The sequence below is a fragment of the Drosophila obscura genome, unplaced genomic scaffold (assembly GCF_018151105.1).
Source record: "Drosophila obscura isolate BZ-5 IFL unplaced genomic scaffold, ASM1815110v1 contig_46, whole genome shotgun sequence".
In the NCBI taxonomy this organism is placed as follows: Eukaryota; Metazoa; Arthropoda; class Insecta; order Diptera; family Drosophilidae; genus Drosophila; species Drosophila obscura.
Genome location: NW_024542835.1, coordinates 1,408,055 through 1,427,743, shown reverse-complemented (window position 1 = coordinate 1,427,743; position 19,689 = coordinate 1,408,055). Strand labels below are relative to the sequence as shown.

Below are 19,689 nucleotides of genomic sequence, written 5' to 3'. Positions count from 1 at the left end.
AGTAAAAATTCTGTAATAGCGGGGTGTTGTCAGTGCGAATGCTCTGTACAAATTTCCCATAAGCGAACCGACATCATATTCATATTTGCATTTATTTTGCAAATGACATGGTGATAAACCTCGTACTCAGATCAACTGAGATATTCGGGTAGCCGAACTTTTAATATTCTGCAAGCGGAGTTTAGTCACAGACTCAGATAAATTCCAAGAGGAATGTTTTTCTTTGAAATGAAGTCTTGTGTTTAGTACAATATATGTGTGAAATTATATACATATGTACCATATTATAGGATGAGAATGGATGCTATGATGATGTGGGCGATCCCAATTAAATGGAGGCAACCGGTGACAACAAATGGTCATGAAAATAGTCTGTCTGTACACACTGTAAAAGTATACATTTAATTTACATATGTTAAAATAGCGAGGAGGAACGTTGTGAGTCGCTTCTGTTGCCGCGACTCAACTTGTCCATCCGTACTCAGTCAGTAATATATGTATGTGAGATTTTGATTTTTTATGTAAAAAGGGTGCGGGTGGACTGAAAATTTATTTCTTTATTCTGGCTATAACAATCCGATTTAATTCAGATTCGGCAGTATGGTAGATATGGTAATTCTCTACGATACAGCGATTCTTCGATTTCTCGTATTTTTAAAATTGTGGATGCCACAGATTTTCATTCTTTGTGGGGCGAAATTTACAATTTACAAAATACAAATACAAATACTTGTAACAGTTGGCTTTCAAAGAAGTCTGGATACAAAATTTCGTAGTTCTAGCTCTCTCTGAGAAATAGGCGACAAACAAGACAGCATCTACTATTGATGCTGATGAAGCATACATATACTTAATGGGGTCGGAAACGTTACCTTCTCTCCGTTGCACAGACCCACTTTTACCACAAGTCTAATATACCCCTTAATCTTCGAGTACGGGTAAAGAAAAGCAAAAATATTGTACAGACTTTATCCCAGTGGCGACAATCTGATAATCGCATATGCGCACAACAGTTAAACGCAACCCTGTGTGGAACACCCCTCTGAACCCACGAGGAAAATCTAAATTTAACCACAATCAGTTTCATGAATCCCCTAAATGCTCTGCCAATCGGTTCGGTTCGGCTCGGCTCTGTAGTTTGTGTATCTTTGTATCTGTATCTTTGCACGTTAATTCACACACACTGACGCGCCTCGACGCCGGCCGGTTTGTCTGCCGACTCGCTCTCGCACCAGCCACTTGACATTGGGGCCGAAAGAAGCGTGGTTCCCCACGAGCATGTGTGCGTGAGGTGCGCTGTAGCTCTGTAGGGTTTCCAGCACGCCCGTTTGTTATGAATCAGCAGTCATTCGGAAAGAATCCATCGTCCAGTTCGGTTGCGTCGCCAGTTTCCAGCTCGTCATCCGTCGGTCGTGTGCCGCCTTCTAGTTATATTTTTTGTGCCTTTTTTAATTCCGCGTGGGCGTGGGCGTGAGCTGTGTGCTCGTACGAACGTGCATACTCGACGACAAATAGTTTGTTTAATTAGTCGCCAGTGTGTAGTGAGCTCAGCTGGTGCCGGGCAGTGAAAACTCCATCGAAAAAGAGCGGGCAGCCAGCATCAAGTGACTCCGGCAGAAGAAGAAGCGCTACAGGTTGGTGGTGGTGTTTGTGCTTGTGTTGGTGTGGTCTGTACTCCGCAGGCCTAAAAAGAATAAACACATGCCCACATACGCATCTGTACGATTATAGAGAATATTCTCCTCAGCCTCTCTCTCTCTCCCTCGCTCTCTCACGGCTGCAAAGGCGTTTCGTTTCCTACCTGCTTGTTGTTTTCGCAGTGATGTAACAGGAGGAAGAATAGGAATAGGAGCCCCTTCTAATCCGAGTCCTTAGCCAAACAAGTCGTCGTCGTAGTCATCATGATATCACTTCACGCCTGGCTGGGCCTGGCCTGGCCAAGCCCTGAAGTGTTGCTAAGCAATGGACAATGGGGAGCAGCAGCGACAATTGGGAGTATTGTGGTCCCAATTGATGGCCCTCCACCCATTTTTGTGCCTTGTCGGTATCTGTATCTGTGTGAGAGAGTGATGATTGTGTGCTAATTTGTCAGTGTGTGTGTGTGGTGTGTAAATAGAAGTGAAATTAGCAGTGCAGCTGTTATTGTCGCCAGTTGGACGGCAAATTGCATTATAATTCGTTTAACGGGGCATCAGAGTTCGGTGCGGGTTCGGGTCCCGCCCACCAATTATCGGGGGAGCGAGTAAAAATAAATGTTCAGTTATTTTCATGTTCAAGGTTGATGGCCACCCGCTCCAACACACCCACTGCCACCCCATCAAGAGGGGAGGGGCTGCTGTCCAACGACAGCGGCACGCAACAGTTTCGCTTCTCAAGTAGTTCAGTGGGAATGGGTCCGAGGGGGTGTACAATATTTTGTTCATTACTATACCCGTACTCGAAGAGTTAAGGGGCATATTAGATTTGTTGTAAAAGTGAATGTGTGCAATGCAGAGGAAGAAATGTTTCCGACCCGATAAAGTATATATATATACATATATGTATGTATCACACTGCTACATGTGACCATATCTATCAGACTGCCGAATCTGGTACAGATTGGATCATTATTATGGCCAGAATGAAGAAATTATTTTTAGTTTCTTACCCCGATCCTCTAAGCGCTGAAGCCGTTACTTATTTTCTTTTTGTCGCAGTGCGCACCCTTTCGCGATGTAGAATCTACATTGTAGATGTAGATGAGAGATGTAGCAAAAGAATGTAAAATATAAATTATTTTAAAATTCTAATAAATCATAGGCTTACATATTGATATACTGACTGAGTACGGGTATAAAAGTAGAGTCGCGTCCATAGAAGCGACTCACAGCGTTCCTTCTCGTTTTACATGCAATCACCACCTGGCCCCCATGCCAGTGTGTCACGCAAGCCAGCAGCCTGGGGTTGGTCGCTGGAGCTGCCCAAACCAACGCCTTCCGGAGCTTATCAGTTTTTTTCGGCTCTCTCTGCAGATTTTTGCAACTGTGCTGTGCTCGATCAGCTCGAGAGCTTTCGTCTCTGTTTATGGCTGTATTTGTTTGCCTCTCGGATGTACCCACTTGAGTCCCGCACCCGCCCCTATCTTGGTTCTATTTCGGCTTCAATTACAAAATCCAACTGAGTTTATGGGGAATTGTTTCCGCCATGATGACTCCGCATCGCATCGGGTGCAGGCAAACAATCGAGCGACTCGATTCCAATGTACCAATGCCCAAGATTGTGAGTTGCCGGGCTCTCGACTACATATCTGAGATTGCGAACCTCGTCGCTCAAATTTAATGAGCCATAATGAACAAACGACTTGTGGATGGTTGGTTGGTTACTTGATCCACAGTCTTTTCGTTCGAGGCCCGAACCTAGACAATGTGTTGTTATCACGGCCATGGTTGTACTTTGAGCGGGTGCCAGTCACCATTGGGGCATATCTGCTAATTAATAACATTATAATTGTCATAATTATTGCTAATTGTCGCTAAATCGATTTGGTTTTGTTGCCTTGTTCCAACGTGACCCACACTGCTTGTGAAAAACTGATTTTACATATGTTTAGGAGCGACTTTCGCTAGGTTAACCCAACCCAATGCTCTGTGCGTAAGTTCAGGTATACCTGACATACATACATATCTTTATTACCATTTTCCGATTTAGCAAGCACGTTGCGAAAGTAAATAAGAGTGAGATTGCCTCGAAAACATTGTGATCATAGCTCTATTTTTGCACACTTCTTTGGAGAACTAATCTCATGCCATGCGCCCTATCAAACTGTTTACTCCGTTTCTGGCAGTCCCTTATCTGAAAATAGCCAAATCAAAGTCCTACTTTAAAAACTCACTTGACTTCACGATTGTTAGCGCTGAGATTCCGGCGTGACCAATCCACCAGTCCCCGTACCCGTTCAGAGCCCCATCTAATCAAATTAGAGATATGCTATAGTTTGGTTCAGTAGTTTCTATCTCTCTATCGATTTTCCCCTCTTTCATGTTTGCCACCTGCACGAGTATCAGGTATCAGCAATGCAAATCTTATCTGGCCTTGACCCTCAATGCTTGTACCCTTAAACAGAGCATTCTAGTTTTTGCCAGAAGTTTGCCACCCACTGGCGGACTGACTGATCCAAAGGTCTAAGTCGACTCAATTATAATTTGTGCATTATCCGAGCAATCACGCAGATGCATGATCGGTACCTAAACGTACTTAAAGGGCAGAGTCCGCTGTCTCTTCTTATTTCAGTGAGGGAAAATACATATGGGTAATTTCCGGATTCAATCATCGTCTGATTAGCTTCGATACATTCACCGTTTACGACCCCACTTCCAGGAATTTCAGTGTGAAACCCCAACCACATTCACTGGCTAGCCATCTGCTCTGGTCGTGGGAACACCTGCCCCGGGAATGATTGCCGAAAGACTTTAATCACTACGATGTGGAAAAAACAGTAACAAATATAATTTTCATGTCATGTCAGAGTAGTCTAAGGGAGTAGTGGGAGGCAGGGCACCTCACAAGTCGCCCTCCTCCACCTTGAAGACCTTTTGGTCCATGTCGGTGAAGCCGCTGTCGCTGGCAGGATCCTCCTTTTCCTCGTCGAGCAGGCAGTATATGTCGTCGGATTCCTGCTTGATGATCTCGTCCCCGAGCTTCTTCCAGAAGGGGCGGCAGCGGTTCTTCCACTGGCGCAGGTTGAAGAAGGCGCAGTACTGCGTCGTGGACGACTTCAGCATGGCCATATAGAGGGGCGTGATCTCGTCGGCCATCAGCTTGGCCAGAAGGTAGTTAGCCGTCTTCAGGCTGTGGACGTCGTCGAAGTCGACGTAGATGCGCTTGGCCTGCTCGTAGCACTTTTTGGCAATGCTCGTCTTCTGCGTGTCCTTGGCGAATATTTTGCCCAGGTGGAGCAGAATCTCAGCCTCCGTGTCCTTGTGTGAGTACAGGCGCGATAGGCGGAGAGCTTTCTTGTAGCTGGATATGGCCTTGTCCGGGTTCTCAAATCTGCATAGGAGGAAAAATCATCATAGGGGATGGGATCCAATGGGATCCCCCACTTGGGAGTGCTCTACTCACATCTCGGCGCACTGTCCGTGGAAGAGGTAGTACTTGATGTTCAGCTTGACGAACTTGTAGTCTGTGCAGGCTATGATCTGGGGTCTGATCTGCTCCAGGCACTGCTGGGCGGCGTTGTAGTTGCCGCTCTCCATCAGAAAGTAGGCCCGCTCGAGGAAGGTGTCACAGAAGATGTCCAGGTTCTTCTCTCTGCCAACTAAAGGGGATTGGGATGGGGATGGGGTATGGTAGGGGATAATCACGGACTTACTTACTTTCCGCAATTAGGACTGTGGCCTTGCGGGCTATGGCTATCGCCTCCTGCGGCTGCTGGCGTACAATCTGCTTGCCGTGGATGAGGAGCTGGCGGGCCAGGTCCTGGGCCACCAATTCGTGGAGCGTCTGGCTTCCGGCGCGCATGTCCACCTGGGCGGTCCACACGTGACCCCGCACCAGATTCATGGCGATCTGGAAGTAGCTGATCGCGGAGGAGCGCTGGCCGAGGCGCACCAGGTACATGGCATAGGTGTAGTAAATGCGGGCGATCATTTCGGCGGCGTCCCGCTCCTGGCCATCAATGTTGTGGCACAGCCCCACAATGTGCTCCAGCACCGCAGTCAGGGCGTAGCTGTACTTCTGGCGGTAGGGCTCCAGCAGCACCATCGTGTGGTAGAACAGCGAGAAGCACTCCTTGAGGCCCTTCAGCTTGTGCCGGAGCACTGCCAGCTCGGCTTGCTTCAGATTTTCAATCACTGCGTAGAGCAGCGGGCGGTCGTCCGTGATTCGCTCCCGGATGTTGAGGCTGTCGTAGAGGCTCTGCTCCTTGCTGGCCAGGCAGCGCAGAAACTCCGGCAGCATACGGCACCCGGCGCAGCGCAGCTCGTCCTCGAGCGCCTCGTAGACCGGACCCTTCACGCGGCGCGCCTCTTCGAGAGTCAGTGGAGCGATGCTCTTGCGAATGACCTTCCGGTCGAAGGTGACATCGCGGAAGGCGCGATGTGGAAATTTTGATTTTATTTGCCGGGAAAGGCGCATCATTTCCTTGTGTCGTTGCGCCATGATGATGATCCTCTAGCTGTGTACATACAACAAAATCGTTCGACAGGGTGTTTCTTTTGAAGCCCTGCTCTGTACTTTGATTGATTTATAGCAGGCAAACAGATTACTGTGTGGAGAGAGGTACAACAGCACTATCCAACATCCGACAAAAAAACATTTTTCATAGATTTGGGGCTACAAAAATGTTTAATAAATTTTGGATTTGTTGGTGTTTTCCTTTGGCTTTTATTTAGGTATTAATATTTATAGTTTCATAATATCTATGCGTTTATCCGCGTTGCAATTAAATCCGCTCCCATGCTGCGTTGTCAGCACTCAACACATTTGAATCTCGCGCCTACTTTTGTACGGAAATTTTACATTTACACCCAAAAATATGCAACGAATCTGAATCAGCTGCTATCCAACACCACTAACCATACAGTATATATGTATGTAGATGTGCCAGTTCACACAACGAAAGGGGCGCAGCTGAGTTTTCTGTCCCAGCACCCCCAGGTCTTCGGCTAGGGTGCTGGGACCATTCGGCTGTGGTGCTGAGACGTTCGGGTCGTGGGCCTGAGACGTTCGGCATTTTTTCGACATGTTCGATTCATGACGAGGTGCGAAAGCAAGCCGAGAATTGCAAGTGTATGTGTGCACACAGACACGACAAAATATTTATGAATTCTTATTTTCCGAAACCGTTTTGAGTTTGTTTTGAGTATCCTGCAGTACGGGTAAGCGATGTGTAAGCAACCACACATCGATGGCAACGTCATGCAGCTCGATGACATAAGCGATGACCTGCCATACGATGGGCTGTTTACTTTAACACAGGGATGTCCTAGGAGCATAATCGATGACATAGTAAGCGAGAATTAGCCGAAAGTCAGGCCTTAATAAGCGATGAATTTCCCTTAAAAAGTAAGGCCTTAATAAGCGATAAATTTCCCTTGAAAAATTTTGATATTTTGAGGAAAAAGGCATGGGTAAAATATTAAATTTCTTTTATTTATTGTTGTTGTTTGATCAAAACAAAACGAAAAACCAATTCAAGCGGCCAAAAATTGTAGAGCCCACACACAAGCACAGTATGTGTGAATACATGACTCACACACATTTACGCCACCTGGAAACGATATATCGCTTGAATTGGCACATCTATATACTGTATGGTTAGTGCCAACACTCAAACAAAACTATCGAAGATATTATAGATATCTGACAAGAGCTGGCTGCCATGAAACCGATAACCGATTAGGCAACCGCCCAGTAGTTGGCGCTGGCGGCAACTCAAAAGCGCATCTGTTCGCGCCCAACCTCCATTTCAAATAATATCGAGTACTATTTTTAGAGTCATATGTTCTGCCGCATTTATTAATTCATAAACGAAACAGTTTAAATTTTATTTTCCAGCCTTGCTCATTTATCTCTTTTTTGTGATGTTAACATAGCAGTAGCCAAACATCGTATCGCAAGAGTATGATATATTTCGCATATTATAGCCAGCGTAATGCCGAGACAATTCACGTTCCAATTTCTGCAACGGAAATCAGTTGCAACACTGGGGAGACACTGCTCTTGAGGTTGGGCCTTACTACGGCTTCGTACCACTGCACGCTTGCAGATAATGCTCGAGTGGAGTGCTTCCACTTGCGGGCGGGGCTGGGTGGGGTGGTACCGTTTCGTCGATAGATAGTTAGATGTCTAGCGGCGTTGGGTAATTAAAGCCACTCGTGGGGCCGGTGAGGACGCACTTGGTCGGTGGACGCGCAGCTGTCGACAGTTCAACTCAACTCTGACCGATTTCGCTTTCTTCCAGCAAAGCAACCAAATCACAGAATCACAGAATCACAGAATCACAGAATGGCCAGCGAGGACACCAGCTTCATTCCCGATCTGCCAACGGGCGGACCTCTCTCGGTCTACCGCAAGCGGGCAAACTTTGACTGGAAGCGACTGCGTCTGATCTTCGAGAAGGAGCAGGGACTGCGCATCAAGGTGAGTGCCAGCGACGATTCCGCCCAGCGCGAACCCCTGACTAATGCCAATCTTTTTTCTCCTGGAATGCAGTACAAGGTGTGGCGCCGCTTGGAGAGCGATCCCCTCTTCGCCCATGCCTCCCGCACGCTGCCCATTGACGAGCAGAAGCGTCTGTGCGCCATGCAGGTGAACCGCATGAAGCAGCTGGACCTGGTGCCCAGAGAGATCGAGAGCCTGAGCTTCTCCGCAAAGACCAAGTACCTGATGTACATAAACGAGGCCCTGGCCAGCTACTCCCCCAGCCTCTCCGTGAAGATCGCCCTTGGTGTGGGCCTGTTCAACAACGCCATCCGGGCCATGGGCACAGAGAAGCACACCAAGTACATTGAGGCTGCCTGGAACCGCGAGGTAATCACCTGCCTGGCCGTCACAGAGCTCTCGCACGGCAGCAACACGAAGAGCATCCGCACCACGGCCACATACGATCCGAGCTCCGAGGAGTTTGTGATCAACACGCCGGACTTCGAGGCGGCCAAGTGTTGGGTGGGGAACCTGGGAAAGACTGCCACGGTGGCCATGACCTTCGCCAACCTGTACACTGCCGATGGGCAGAACCACGGCCTGCACGGCTTCCTCATCCCCGTGCGCGATCCCAAGACACTCCTCTCCTACCCGGGCGTCCTGGTGGGCGACATCGGCGAGAAGTGCGGCCTGAACGGCATCGACAACGGCTTCGTGGTGTTCAGCAACTACCGCATTCCACGCGACAACCTTCTCAACCGCACTGGCGACGTCACGCCCGAGGGCGTCTACGAGAGCGTCTTCGCAGAGCCTTCGCAGAGTCTTGGGGCGGCTCTCGAGAGCTTCTCCGCCGGCCGCATCGGCATCATGCAGGAGTCGGCCAACACCCTTTGCAGTGCCGCTGTGATCGCCGTCCGCTATGCTGCGGTCCGCAAGCAGTTCGGCCCGGAGCGTCAGGGCGCAGAGATGGCCATTCTGGAGTACCAGCTGCACGTGAGTGGGGCACTGGAAATGCTCTCGGAAGTGTGTGTTTCATGTTTTGATCCCCCACCCTCCCCCTCTCTGACCCACAGCAATACCGCATATTCCCGTACCTGGCTGCCGCCTGTGTGCAGAAGATCGCCGTCGAGGAGCTGACCATTACATATCTGGAGATCATAGCCCGCTCCCAGGCGGATTCCAATGGCTTCGATATACTGGTGAGCTACCCACCCCCCGCATCCCTCTCAGTATCCGTTAGGCCGGTTTGTTAACTCTGTTTTTGTTTTGCAGACCCAGAAGGCAGCGGAGATTCATGCCCTGATCTCGGCATCCAAGCCGCGCATAACTTGGGCAGCCCGGGATGCAATTCAGGAGGCGCGCGAGGCGTGCGGCGGGCACGGCTACCTGGCGGCTGCAAAGTTGGGTCAGATGCGGACCGATCACGATCCCCTGTGCACCTACGAGGGCGACAACAACGTGCTGGGCCAGCAGGCATCCAACTGGCTGCTCCGGCAGTGGACGGCCAAGGAGCTGGAGACCCCCATTGGCAGCGTACGGTTCCTGGAGCGACGGGAGCAGCTTATGGGCCTCAGCTACGCTCAACTGGTGGCCCAGAGTCCCCTTTCCAGCTGGGAGTGTGAGTGGAAGATCGGCTAGTTGGGTGCGCTGACTAATCCTTCGTTTGCTTGCAGTCTCGCTCAGGTGCTACGAGTGGCTGCTGTGCCACCTGATGGCCCACACCACGGCCCACATCGAGGCTGAGCTGGCGGCTGGAGGGAACAAGTTTGACGCCCGGAACAACTCCCAGGTGGCCGGAGCCCGCGAGCTCTCCCTGGCCTATGCCGAGTACTTCGCCCTGACCCGCTACGCGGAGCACGTGCGTCGGCTGAAGGTGGATCCTGCGTACTGCAAGGTGTTGCGCCTGCTCTTCGACGTGTACGCCATGTGGCTGCTGGAGAAGCACATGACCACCTTCTATGTGGGCGGATTTGCCGGAGGAAAGGATTTTGCCGCGGCCGTGCGCAGGCTCCTGCTGGATAGCTGCCTGCAGCTGAAGGACGTGGCCGTGAGCGTAGCCGATGCCATTGCCCCACCCGACTTTGCCCTCAACTCTGTGATTGCCCGAGCCGATGGCCTGCTGTACGAGAATCTGCAAAACGAATTTATGACCAACGAGGGCGCCTTCCAGCGCTCACCTTGGTGGCGCGACGTCATCATACCCCAGCCCCAGGAGAAGTCCAAGCTCTGAAGGATTGAGCTGATGGAGGTGAAGACAAGTGCCTGCTGGTCTGTTGCTGGGCTCGGTGGTGTTCCCAATCCCAATCCCCATCCTAGAGTAACCCAAGTACATAGTAGTAGTTATTGTTATTGTCAGGTACGAGTATTGTGGCACTTTGGATTCGCATCGACCCTTTCCACCCCGCATCCCCATGCCGTACATTCAAGTATTTTAAGATCAAATCTGTTACTAGCCTACGATGCAACACGCTAAATAAACATTAAATGATAAATGATTGGCTCATGGCAGAATTGGGGAACAGAGCAGCCTGTGCTGGGTGTACCGCGCATCATCCATTATTTGTGCTCATCGATGATGCATAAAATATAAACTGAAACCTCCATTTAGAGGTACATACATACAACATACGAGGAATAAATTCAAAGTTGCAGGGAACCCAAAAAATGTCTGTATACAGAGTGATCTGCTCTTAAAGGATAGCCAATTTTTTCGCGGAGCTACTGGCCAATATACAAAGGCATATTAAATGATAAAATGCTAAAAGCTTTTGCCCGAACGTAACCCTTTCGATCACAAGAAGAAGCAACACAGACGAAACTATTTTTTTTTTGTATATTATAATTAGTGAGCCATCGGAGTGAAGTGCCCTCTCACATTGATTCTCTCGAGCGAACGAGAAACCGAACGACAGTGTCATCGTCGTCGTCATCACCACCACCCAGCCCACAGGTGTCGGCCCGGTTATAAGAGGACCTGCCTGGTCTCCGATCCGGCTCAGACGTTCCCCAGTTGCGGCACAGTGAAGAAGCGCGAGACGAGAGCAGCAGAGAGAATCTGCCACCGAAATTAAAACTGAACCCGACAAAAACTGGTCAAGAACCGAACCATAGACACATCATTAAGTGAGTCGAGGCGAATCGTTGGTTGTGTCGCTGCTCGTAGCTCGTAGTTTCGGGACGGGACTGAGAATAAACTCTATGGAAGTAACGCTCCCCGAATTGGACAGCTGTCGAGCTGTCTCTCCCAGCGATCTCTACAGTATAGAAATACTCGTATAATATTGTTGGCTTTGCCAATTTGTGGCGCAGTTTTTGTTTTGTATTTGGACAGTGTTGATTCAGTTTGTATGTGGTGTGGTGTGGTGTGGTGTGGTGTGGTGTGGTGCGGTCTGGTACTCATAGAGTGTTTTTTGGTGCCGCATGGATGGCCGGGGAGGGAACGAGCCGTTCGATCGATGGGGAGGGGCTTTATCAGCAATCTGATTCAAATGATGCTCTACAAGTGTTCCAATCAAAACAGTTCACTGAGCATCAATGTCATGGCATTGTAAAGGCCAAACAGAACAAAACAGAACAAAACAGAACAGAACGGAACAGAACGTGTCGTGTTCTTCCAAAGTGCGACTCTACCGCGACTGAGTGCCGTTCCTTTGTTTTCGACTGTGCGACTGTGCAAAAAGTTGTTAATTACAGTTTAAATGCGCCACTGAATGTCCAAAAATTGAAATTAGAAAACCCAAATTATAAATCATCTCTGGCCAGACCGGTTGTGGCTTTTGGACTAAGTCATTCAATTAGAACAGAGCACTTCAAGTAGCACGAAAGAAATCCCCGCTCTCACGACAGATCTTGAAGATCTTCGGGGGCAAAAAAAAACAAATAAAAATATAAACAAATTGGAATATAAATGGCGAACAAAGAATAATAAAGAAAAGAAAGACTTCTTTCTGCCTAACGCCCCGAACACCATTAACGAGAAATACATTCAGTATAAAAATCCAAACGTTGAACAAAATATATTGAGAACCGGTTCGGTCCTCTCTCGACGGCCGGACTAACAAATTGAGTCAATAATATACATAGTCATATGGAGATCCATTAATTTACATTTTGGGGATTTCCGTTTTCAATTTGGTGGAGCGTCTCCGTTCGCCGTTCCCAGGCACAGTTTGGCTGTGATTTTTGCAATTTCATTATTGGAAAATCGTGTAAGGGCAATTAAAGGGGCTTTGGCTGGTGCTGCTGCACAATTTATGGAATGATGGTAATTGTTAATTATTGGTTGCGAATAGGCATCGTATCGTGGCTGGGCCTGACTCCGGTTGAGTGGGCCGGGGATTTACTTTGAAGCCAATGCCCTCTGTGGGGGGAGGGAATGAGAATCCATCGCACTTATGCAAGCTGATTTATAGAATCCGCCTTGAGGGCTGCTAATGATAATGGGTGAGAAAGTATCGAAAAACAATGAGCGTTTCCCAGTCATTCCCAGCCATTCCCAGATGTGCTTCTCCGCTCACATCCAAGCTTCTTCCGCTTGGATCAATGCCACATTTGAATTTTACACACGCAGAATCCACACAGCACACACATTATAAATATGCATCTCCGAGTGTTAACCGGTTCCTTTTACACTAATTGTTGAACCAGTTTTTCACGACTCGACTCTTGTGACTCTTCCTTCAGCTCAGCAGCCCAGCAGCTCAGACCCCCAGACACCCAACTGAATTTCCGTGCGCCAATGCGAGCCCAATAGAATGTGGAAGTATCTGCTGATTTGTGTGGTGATGAGTGCCCTCAACGGGGAATCTTCGGCGGGTAAGTACAGTCTGGAAAGTACAGTCTCAGCCAGGCATACAACGAACATTTCTCGTCTTCCATTCCCGTAGCTGGCCAGCAGCCGAGAAGACGTCGCGGATATACCGGCGGCTATGCCGGAGGCTATGCCAGCAGCGGAGGAGGAGCTGGTGGCTACACGGGCACATACAACAGCGGCGGAGGAGGCGTGGGCCACAGCAGCTATGTGGGAACCGGCGGCGGTGGTGGTGGAGGCTACTACGACTACGATGATTATGACGGCAACTCGCCGAACTTTGGCATCATCGACCCGTACCTGTTCCACCAGCAGCTGACGAACCACATCCTGGCCCAGAACTACGCGAACCAACAGTGAGCACTGACAATCCCGTCTCGGGCGAGGGGGTAGTCTGTAGTGAGGGCTAGGGATGAGGGTTAACCTAACCGCTTGTTCATGTTCATCTATTCTTGTAGAGCTATAACGGGTCTGGCCACGGCTGGCAATGCTTTTGCATCTGCGGATGCCTCTCTAGTCGACGACGACGACACGTAATTACTTCTAGCTAACTCCTAACCCACCTAACACCTAATCCGGAGCCCCATTTATCCGGTGACAGTTTAGCGGAATACTAATCCAGCCATCTGCACTTTTCAGTCGCATCCAGCAGCAGATTGCCGCACAGCAGGCCTACCACGACAATCTGGTGCGTCAGAACCGGTACAGGGGAGGATCGGGCTCGGTCTCGGGCTCGGGTTCTGGATCGGGATCGGGATCCTCCAGTGGCTCCTACAACTCGCATCGCTATGCCCCCAGCTATGCCGCCGCCTCGGGCTCCATTGGACCCAATGGCTACCGGCAGACGGCCTACATCAGCCCCGCTAATCCGGTGAGTGGACCATCCTGAGGAGTTGCCTTTCCTAGCCCTCTACCGACGATAATACTCCTTCTTCTACAGGCTTCGCCCAACATTGTGAATCGGTTCGGTGGCGGATCATCCTCGGGTGGGGGCGGCGGTGGAGGCGGCTACAAAGGTGTCTCCGTCTCCTCCTACAGCCACAGCAATGGCGATGGAACCAGCCGTCGTGGCGCCCAGACCACCGTCAATGACAACGGTAAAGTCACCTCGTACTCAACGCACTCCTAGAGGGACTGGATCGAAAGCGATCGATATGGCTGCTAGGCTTTTCTGTAATCCACTCTAACAAAAGCTAACCAACGGCCTTTTCGTTTTATTTATATGACAGAAAATATATATATTATGTGTGTGTATTTTATTATAAATACGAGTATATTCGCGGACTTTCTTATCTGTGGGGTTCACAATATGGAGCTTTCTTTTATTAGAAAGTTTTTCCCTCTCTTTCTACAGGCACACCACGGCACGGCACAGCACACCACACACACACACCCATAGTACATAGCAATAAAATTTGTTTAAATAAATGCAAATTTGCCGATGACCTTGATTTTAATTGTGCGGCTGGAAAGAGTCTTATGTACAATGATTTACACCTATTCCAGTCGTCGCATTTGTGGCTATATACATAAATTAATATTTGAGATTGTTCTTCGTATTTCTGCGATTATATTGTACATGGTTTTCATTTCGTCTAAGGGTACACATACGAGAATGGTGTTTTGGTGCTTTGGTTAATGCGACAGTCAATGGAATCCGGGACCCGATCTGGGCATCAGTATGAGCTAGTGTACACCATAGACATCCTCTGCCAGAAAATTCAGGGCAGAAATTTCAGAAAAGTGTACGCAAGTGTGTGGAACAGGTATTATTTATTCGAAATGACCAACCAAAACTCTCTTGTTTGTTTTTGGACCTTATCAGGGGTGACAGGAAATGATCTAATACCGAGGGGGCTTATTAAGAGCAAAAATAAAACAACCTACAAAAAGATTGGCCGAACGGAAGCTCTAAGCTTATTAGGAGACCTTAGAATTCTCTGCCGTTTTCTTTCTAAGGGCTGTTCCAAATACAAATCTAGTTAATGGCGTAAAAATTCAATTCGGTTGGCATCCAAAAGTAAAAATCTTTGTTGAACATTAGTGGGATAGATGCCAAATTCTCTTGGGTAAATGTTCGATATAAGGGCCTATGCTCCTAAAATCAAATCAAGAATTTACGTGCAGAAACTCTTTGGCAGTCGGAAATGTTTTATTTAAATTGAATTTCAAAGTTTCATTTTTACCCATATAAAATGTTGACATAATCAGGTGAGCTTTTGAATAAAGGTAAAAAATGTGCGCACTTTTTTATAGGAGTTTTGACATTGAAGTCTAAGTTTTGTCGAAAGATGTTTATTTTTGTAGTTATGGGAAGTTGCTTGGGTTGTTAAATGTCCTTTTCGCGGTTTTTATTTTCTTCGGTAGATTTGACAGACATTTTACAACCTGTGCCCATGCATGCATCGAATCGCGGTCCCGTCATTGGTTTTTTTGGAACTCTCAGCTTTCATATCAAACAATCTGTGTTGGGAATTCGTTTTCCCTGTTCAACCAAAAAAGGAAACACAAATCATCAACCCGGTTTTTCATGCTGATCGAGAGTATTTGCATATAGTCGGAGATCGGAGGGATCGGAGATGCTCGCATCAGTGCCACACAAACATCTGAGCATTTGAATAGCACTTTCGGCGGGCAGCGGGGTCCAATCTGATTGAATTGATCGTTATCTCATCGAACCCCTACCGGAAGTTATAGAACTGTATCCAAGTTTGTTTACAAAACAATAACTAAAGCCACAATCTAATTCGCTGGGAGCGCAATTTGTACTTCCTCAATGTATTTTCAAGGTTGTTTATATGTTTCCTCACCTTACTCTCAATTTTCTAAGTTCAAGCTCAGCTAATTGCAATCATCTTCCACACACATGTGTGTACAATGTACTTATGTATGTTCTATACTTATACACGTATGCAAGCATATAGACAATCAATGATCCTCTCCGACCCACAATCATACATGGCAACTAATACATATGTACATATGTATGTACTATGTAGGAGGCTGACCATGGTACTGCGAAAGCAACCCAAACAACAAATATGTAAAGTGAAGCATCTATACAGGGAGATGATGTCGCAATTAACTTTCATCATTCAGCTTTCTGCACCAATTGCGAGCTCCATTTGGAGGTATATAGTACACATTATCAGTGCCGCGGCCCAGAGTGGCATCCTCTCTAGGTCAAGAATCAATCGGTTCAAGTCTGAGTTGGTATATGGATCGCTTATCGCCGATCGCCGTCTGGGCTTTAAAGCGCGATTCCACTCGCTCGATTCATTAGTACAACTTCAAGCGCGAGCATCGAACGTTTCCCGCACTAAATCCAATTCCCCCAACATGAACAAGCTGCTTATATTGGCACTGTGCCTGGGTGTGGCTTCTGCAGGTAGAGATGTGTGAATATCCTCATTAAAGTATGGGCAAAAGTGATATTCTGATCCTGTGGATGTAGATTGCCTTCCCTGAGCTCTGCCTCTGCCTCTGCTCGATCCCAAGTGTCGTCATCGCGTATTTTCCCTCAATGAACTACGAGAATTTACACAACACCCTTCCGACTTGTGTAATGCTGAGGAGTGAGGGGTGCGGACACACGTGGCGATAAGAGATTTTTACATCATGCTTTCAAAAACAAAAAACTAATGAGGTTTTCTGTCTCGATCTTTACAGATTTCCAGGGAAGGTAAGTTGGGGGGTTATTTTTGGCGAGCTTCGACTTACGATCTCTCTTTTATTCTGCAATGATGACGTGTGGGTAGGTTCAAGCGAGAAGACTTCCACAGTCGGTAAGTGCCGTGTAGCAATGTTGATGAAAAATACGCTTTTGTTTCGCTCGGCTCAATTGCAATTTTCCCCATTGGCACGCAACATGGTACTGGTACTCCCTCCATACTGCAAAATTCAAATCATTCGGCATAAGATGCATCCCAATCTGAGCTCCCTTGGCCCTCTTCTGACTGATCTTCTTTAACCTTTGCTCCAACTCCCTAGCCACTATTCTGCCTACCAGCAAGCCATCGAGACCGCCCGCAAGAATGCGGGCTATGGATCCAGCGGATCGGCCAGTTTTGGGGCAGGCATCGGAGGAGATGCCTCTTTGGCGGGCGGCAGTCTGGGCAACCTGGAAAGCTCCTACGATTCCGTGGGCGCCGTAGATACCGCTGAAGGCGCCTCCGGCCAGGGCAGTGCCAGTGAGACTTTTGGAGCTGGCTCTAACTTTGGTCTCGACTCTGGTGCCAACTTTGCAGGCAGCACTTCTGCAGGTTTTGGTGCGCAGAATGCTGCTTCGTTTGGCGCCCAGAGCGCGCAGCAGTTTGGCTCTTCGTTTGCCAGCAACGCCGCCTTCAAGACCAGCCACTCGTCCAACTTTGGAGCCTCTTCCGCCCAGAACGTGGGCAGCAATGTGGAGTTTGCCGACAATTCGAATGCCGGCGCCGAGGTCAACTTTGGCGCCTCCAACACTTTGAACTCGGCGGCCCAGCTTGTCAATGGAGGTCAGCAGACGGTCCAGACGGTCCAGGCCGCTCCCGTAAGGAACGGCGCTAACTACGAGTACGTTCGCAACGAGCAGATTGTGTCGGCCCCCAGGCAGTTTGTCTACACCGCACCCTCCGGCGGCAGCGAGAAGTTTGTGCAGCATGTGGAGCGCATTGTCGAGCAGCAGGCCCCAGTGCAGATCGTCCAGACGCCAACCAGCACCCAGCACTTCTACCAGCGCAAGGTCACCACCACCGCATCGGCTCCCCAGATTCAGGTGCAGCAGCAGCCCTCCAGCCGCCTATCCTATGGCTCGAACTTTGGCTCCAACACAGCCTTCAACTCAAACTTTGGCAGCTCCTTCGGTCAATCGGCAGGCCTGAACGTCCACCAAGCCAGCAACTCGCAGCTGCAACAGCTAATCAACCAGGCACACCAGACCGCCAGACAGCAGGCAGCATCCAGCTCGGTGAGCAGTGGCTCCGGACTGTCCACGGCCGGGGGCTTCAACAGTGGCCTGACCAATGCCAACCAAGTCGCGCAGACGCAGACGGGCAGCGGTTACGGCTCGAACGCTGGATTCGGCTCGAACGCTGGATTCGGCTCCAACACTGCATTCAATTCCGGCTTTGGTTTTAACTCTGCCAGCTCCTTGAACTCTGCCAGTTCCTTGAACTCTGCCAGCTCCTTGAACTCCGCCAGCGCCTTGAATGCCGGAAGCAGCGGCTCCCTTCTGAGCGGATCCCTTCTGAGCGGTTCTCTGCTGGGCGGCAGTCAGGGCTCCCTTCTCGGTGGTCAGAGCAACTTTGGTGTCTCCGGTGGTCTTGCCAGCGGGCAGCAACAGCAGCAAGCATCGGGTGCTGGTAACTTTGGGGCTGGCGGTGCCGGTGCCGGTGGCTACCAGTCAAAGCAATGGGAGAAGCAGTCCAAATGGTCCTCCCAATCTGAGGTGAGTAGTGGTCGACAGGAGATTAAACATATTTCTATTCAACGAGGTTCCGTCTCCACAGTTCGACTCGGACGGTCACGTGAAGAACTACAAGGACCTGGCCACTGGCGAGAGTGAGAACCAAAACATTAATGGAAAGCAGATTGGCTACAACGCGGCCACCGCTTCTGTGGATGACAACGGCAGGGTCAGCACCTACAGTGTCCACTCCTAAGCAGTTTTTTCTTAGTCCATAACCTATCGCGTTCTGAGACAGACGGGTCCGAGGCGCCTCTAATTAATGATTGTGTGAATCTGTGGATTTTTGTAACGAATTGATTAAATGTCTGACATTTACACCTTTATTTTGGGGAGCGAGATGAGTAAACTCTTGGCTGCCGGTTAAAGTGGTTAAAGTGGGAGTCATTTTGGGGTTGAACCTACACGAAGCGCTCGTTCGGGGTTCCAGGTTCGGACTGGCGAGACTATGATAAAAGACAGAGCTGGAAGATGTAATGGTAGGCTCAAGTGGAGCTGGAGACGAAGAAAATATAGATATTAGACCAAGGAAAATATGGCCCGAACTCAATTAAACAGCTATAAATATAAACTACAGATATTGATGCTAATTACGTTCTTGGGTGGTTAGTATAAGTATATTAAAAGTAATTAGTCTCAGGCAAGGAGTAATTCGATCTACAAAGCGGAAGGAAAAATAGTATATAGTTTCTAGCGGATCTGATAGGAATAGTGAAGTATAGCGGCTGAGCAAGTCACCCCTGGATCAAGTTGTGGATACAAGCCACACAAACTTGGGTTTATTGGGATCAATCTTATCGATCGCAATCTCACTCTTTCATCCTAGTTGAGACCACGCAAAGAGTAAACAAAAAAGTAAAACGCTTTTGTTGGATTGGATTGTTGGATACCCGACACCATTTCGTCGCTTCGAAACAAACCAACTTTTTTTATATAGATTTAGGGCTGTAAACATGCTTAGTGATCTTTTTTTTTAAGAAGTTTTCAAAACTATTATTTTTTTAAAACTTTTTTCAGAGGTAGCGCTTATTTTTTAACATAACTTATGTATCTTACATTTGGTTGTAATGAACTTTGCCATTCTGAAAAGCTAATTGCTGCCGCTAATATATTATATTATATTTTTATATATATATACCCTACAAATTAGATCTTGTCGCGTCTACCTAATCATATTTCAATAAAACCAAAGTAGAAATACCTGAGATATAGGAATTCATTCCCTAACCCACAAAACAATCGTAATGTTTTTTATTCCGTTTTATGCAAGTTCATAAAAATTAAGGATACATTTTTTTTGCTATTGCTTGTT

The 19,689-nt window shown here is 48.3% G+C and overlaps 4 protein-coding genes across 6 annotated transcripts; 3 read left to right on the top strand and 1 right to left on the bottom strand.

Annotated features, from left to right (window-relative positions):
- The first annotated feature begins 1,332 nt into the window (after positions 1 to 1,332).
- Positions 1,333 to 10,621, top strand: LOC111079181 (peroxisomal acyl-coenzyme A oxidase 3). The gene is made up of 6 exons (XM_022374232.2): positions 1,333 to 1,634; positions 7,943 to 8,121; positions 8,194 to 9,117; positions 9,198 to 9,323; positions 9,397 to 9,742; positions 9,798 to 10,621. Exons 2-6 carry the CDS (start codon positions 7,987 to 7,989, stop codon positions 10,352 to 10,354), a joined length of 2,088 nt encoding a protein of 695 aa, XP_022229924.2. The 5' UTR covers positions 1,333 to 1,634; positions 7,943 to 7,986; the 3' UTR covers positions 10,355 to 10,621.
- Positions 4,457 to 6,265, bottom strand: LOC111079182. Its single transcript, XM_022374234.2, has 3 exons — positions 5,355 to 6,265; positions 5,101 to 5,296; positions 4,457 to 5,028 (listed from the first exon to the last, which is right to left on the bottom strand). Exons 1-3 carry the CDS (start codon positions 6,136 to 6,138, stop codon positions 4,539 to 4,541), a joined length of 1,470 nt encoding a protein of 489 aa, XP_022229926.2. The 5' UTR covers positions 6,139 to 6,265; the 3' UTR covers positions 4,457 to 4,538.
- A 490-nt stretch (positions 10,622 to 11,111) lies between the features above and the next one.
- LOC111079186 (loricrin) lies at positions 11,112 to 14,209 on the top strand. Of its 2 annotated transcripts, XM_022374240.2 has the most exons (6): positions 11,112 to 11,247; positions 12,808 to 12,939; positions 13,011 to 13,290; positions 13,393 to 13,467; positions 13,574 to 13,805; positions 13,875 to 14,209. In XM_022374240.2, the coding sequence occupies exons 2-6, from the start codon at positions 12,879 to 12,881 to the stop codon at positions 14,061 to 14,063; spliced, it is 837 nt and encodes a 278-aa protein (XP_022229932.1). In that variant the 5' UTR covers positions 11,112 to 11,247; positions 12,808 to 12,878; the 3' UTR covers positions 14,064 to 14,209. The 2 variants fall into 2 exon arrangements, with proteins under 2 accessions (XP_022229932.1, XP_022229934.1); XM_022374242.2 differs by lacking the exon at positions 13,393 to 13,467 and having other exon boundaries at positions 11,113 to 11,247.
- Positions 14,210 to 16,209: 2,000 nt separating this feature from the next.
- LOC111079184 (fibroin heavy chain) lies at positions 16,210 to 18,695 on the top strand. 2 transcript variants are annotated; one of them, XM_022374237.2, is made up of 5 exons: positions 16,210 to 16,322; positions 16,604 to 16,616; positions 16,693 to 16,719; positions 16,925 to 18,359; positions 18,421 to 18,695. In XM_022374237.2, exons 1-5 carry the CDS (start codon positions 16,274 to 16,276, stop codon positions 18,571 to 18,573), a joined length of 1,677 nt encoding a protein of 558 aa, XP_022229929.2. In that variant the 5' UTR covers positions 16,210 to 16,273; the 3' UTR covers positions 18,574 to 18,695. The 2 variants fall into 2 exon arrangements, with proteins under 2 accessions (XP_022229929.2, XP_022229930.2); XM_022374238.2 differs by lacking the exon at positions 16,693 to 16,719.
- The last annotated feature ends 994 nt before the right edge of the window (positions 18,696 to 19,689 follow it).

Coding starts and splice junctions, on each gene's coding strand:
- LOC111079181 (XM_022374232.2), top strand. CDS start 7,987: ATGGCCAGCGAGGACACCAGCTTCATTCCCGATCTGCCAACGGGCGGA. Junction 9,118..9,197: donor TTCTGGAGTACCAGCTGCAC/GTGAGTGGGGCA, acceptor TCTGACCCACAG/CAATACCGCATATTCCCGTA. Junction 9,324..9,396: donor CCAATGGCTTCGATATACTG/GTGAGCTACCCA, acceptor TTTGTTTTGCAG/ACCCAGAAGGCAGCGGAGAT.
- LOC111079186 (XM_022374240.2), top strand. CDS start 12,879: ATGTGGAAGTATCTGCTGATTTGTGTGGTGATGAGTGCCCTCAACGGG. Junction 12,940..13,010: donor CAACGGGGAATCTTCGGCGG/GTAAGTACAGTC, acceptor CCATTCCCGTAG/CTGGCCAGCAGCCGAGAAGA. Junction 13,806..13,874: donor ACATCAGCCCCGCTAATCCG/GTGAGTGGACCA, acceptor CTTCTTCTACAG/GCTTCGCCCAACATTGTGAA.
- LOC111079182 (XM_022374234.2), bottom strand. CDS start 6,138: ATGGCGCAACGACACAAGGAAATGATGCGCCTTTCCCGGCAAATAAAA. Junction 5,297..5,354: donor CACAGTCCTAATTGCGGAAA/GTAAGTAAGTCC, acceptor AATCCCCTTTAG/TTGGCAGAGAGAAGAACCTG. Junction 5,029..5,100: donor CACGGACAGTGCGCCGAGAT/GTGAGTAGAGCA, acceptor CCTCCTATGCAG/ATTTGAGAACCCGGACAAGG.
- LOC111079184 (XM_022374237.2), top strand. CDS start 16,274: ATGAACAAGCTGCTTATATTGGCACTGTGCCTGGGTGTGGCTTCTGCA. Junction 16,720..16,924: donor CGAGAAGACTTCCACAGTCG/GTAAGTGCCGTG, acceptor CCAACTCCCTAG/CCACTATTCTGCCTACCAGC. Junction 18,360..18,420: donor AATGGTCCTCCCAATCTGAG/GTGAGTAGTGGT, acceptor CCGTCTCCACAG/TTCGACTCGGACGGTCACGT.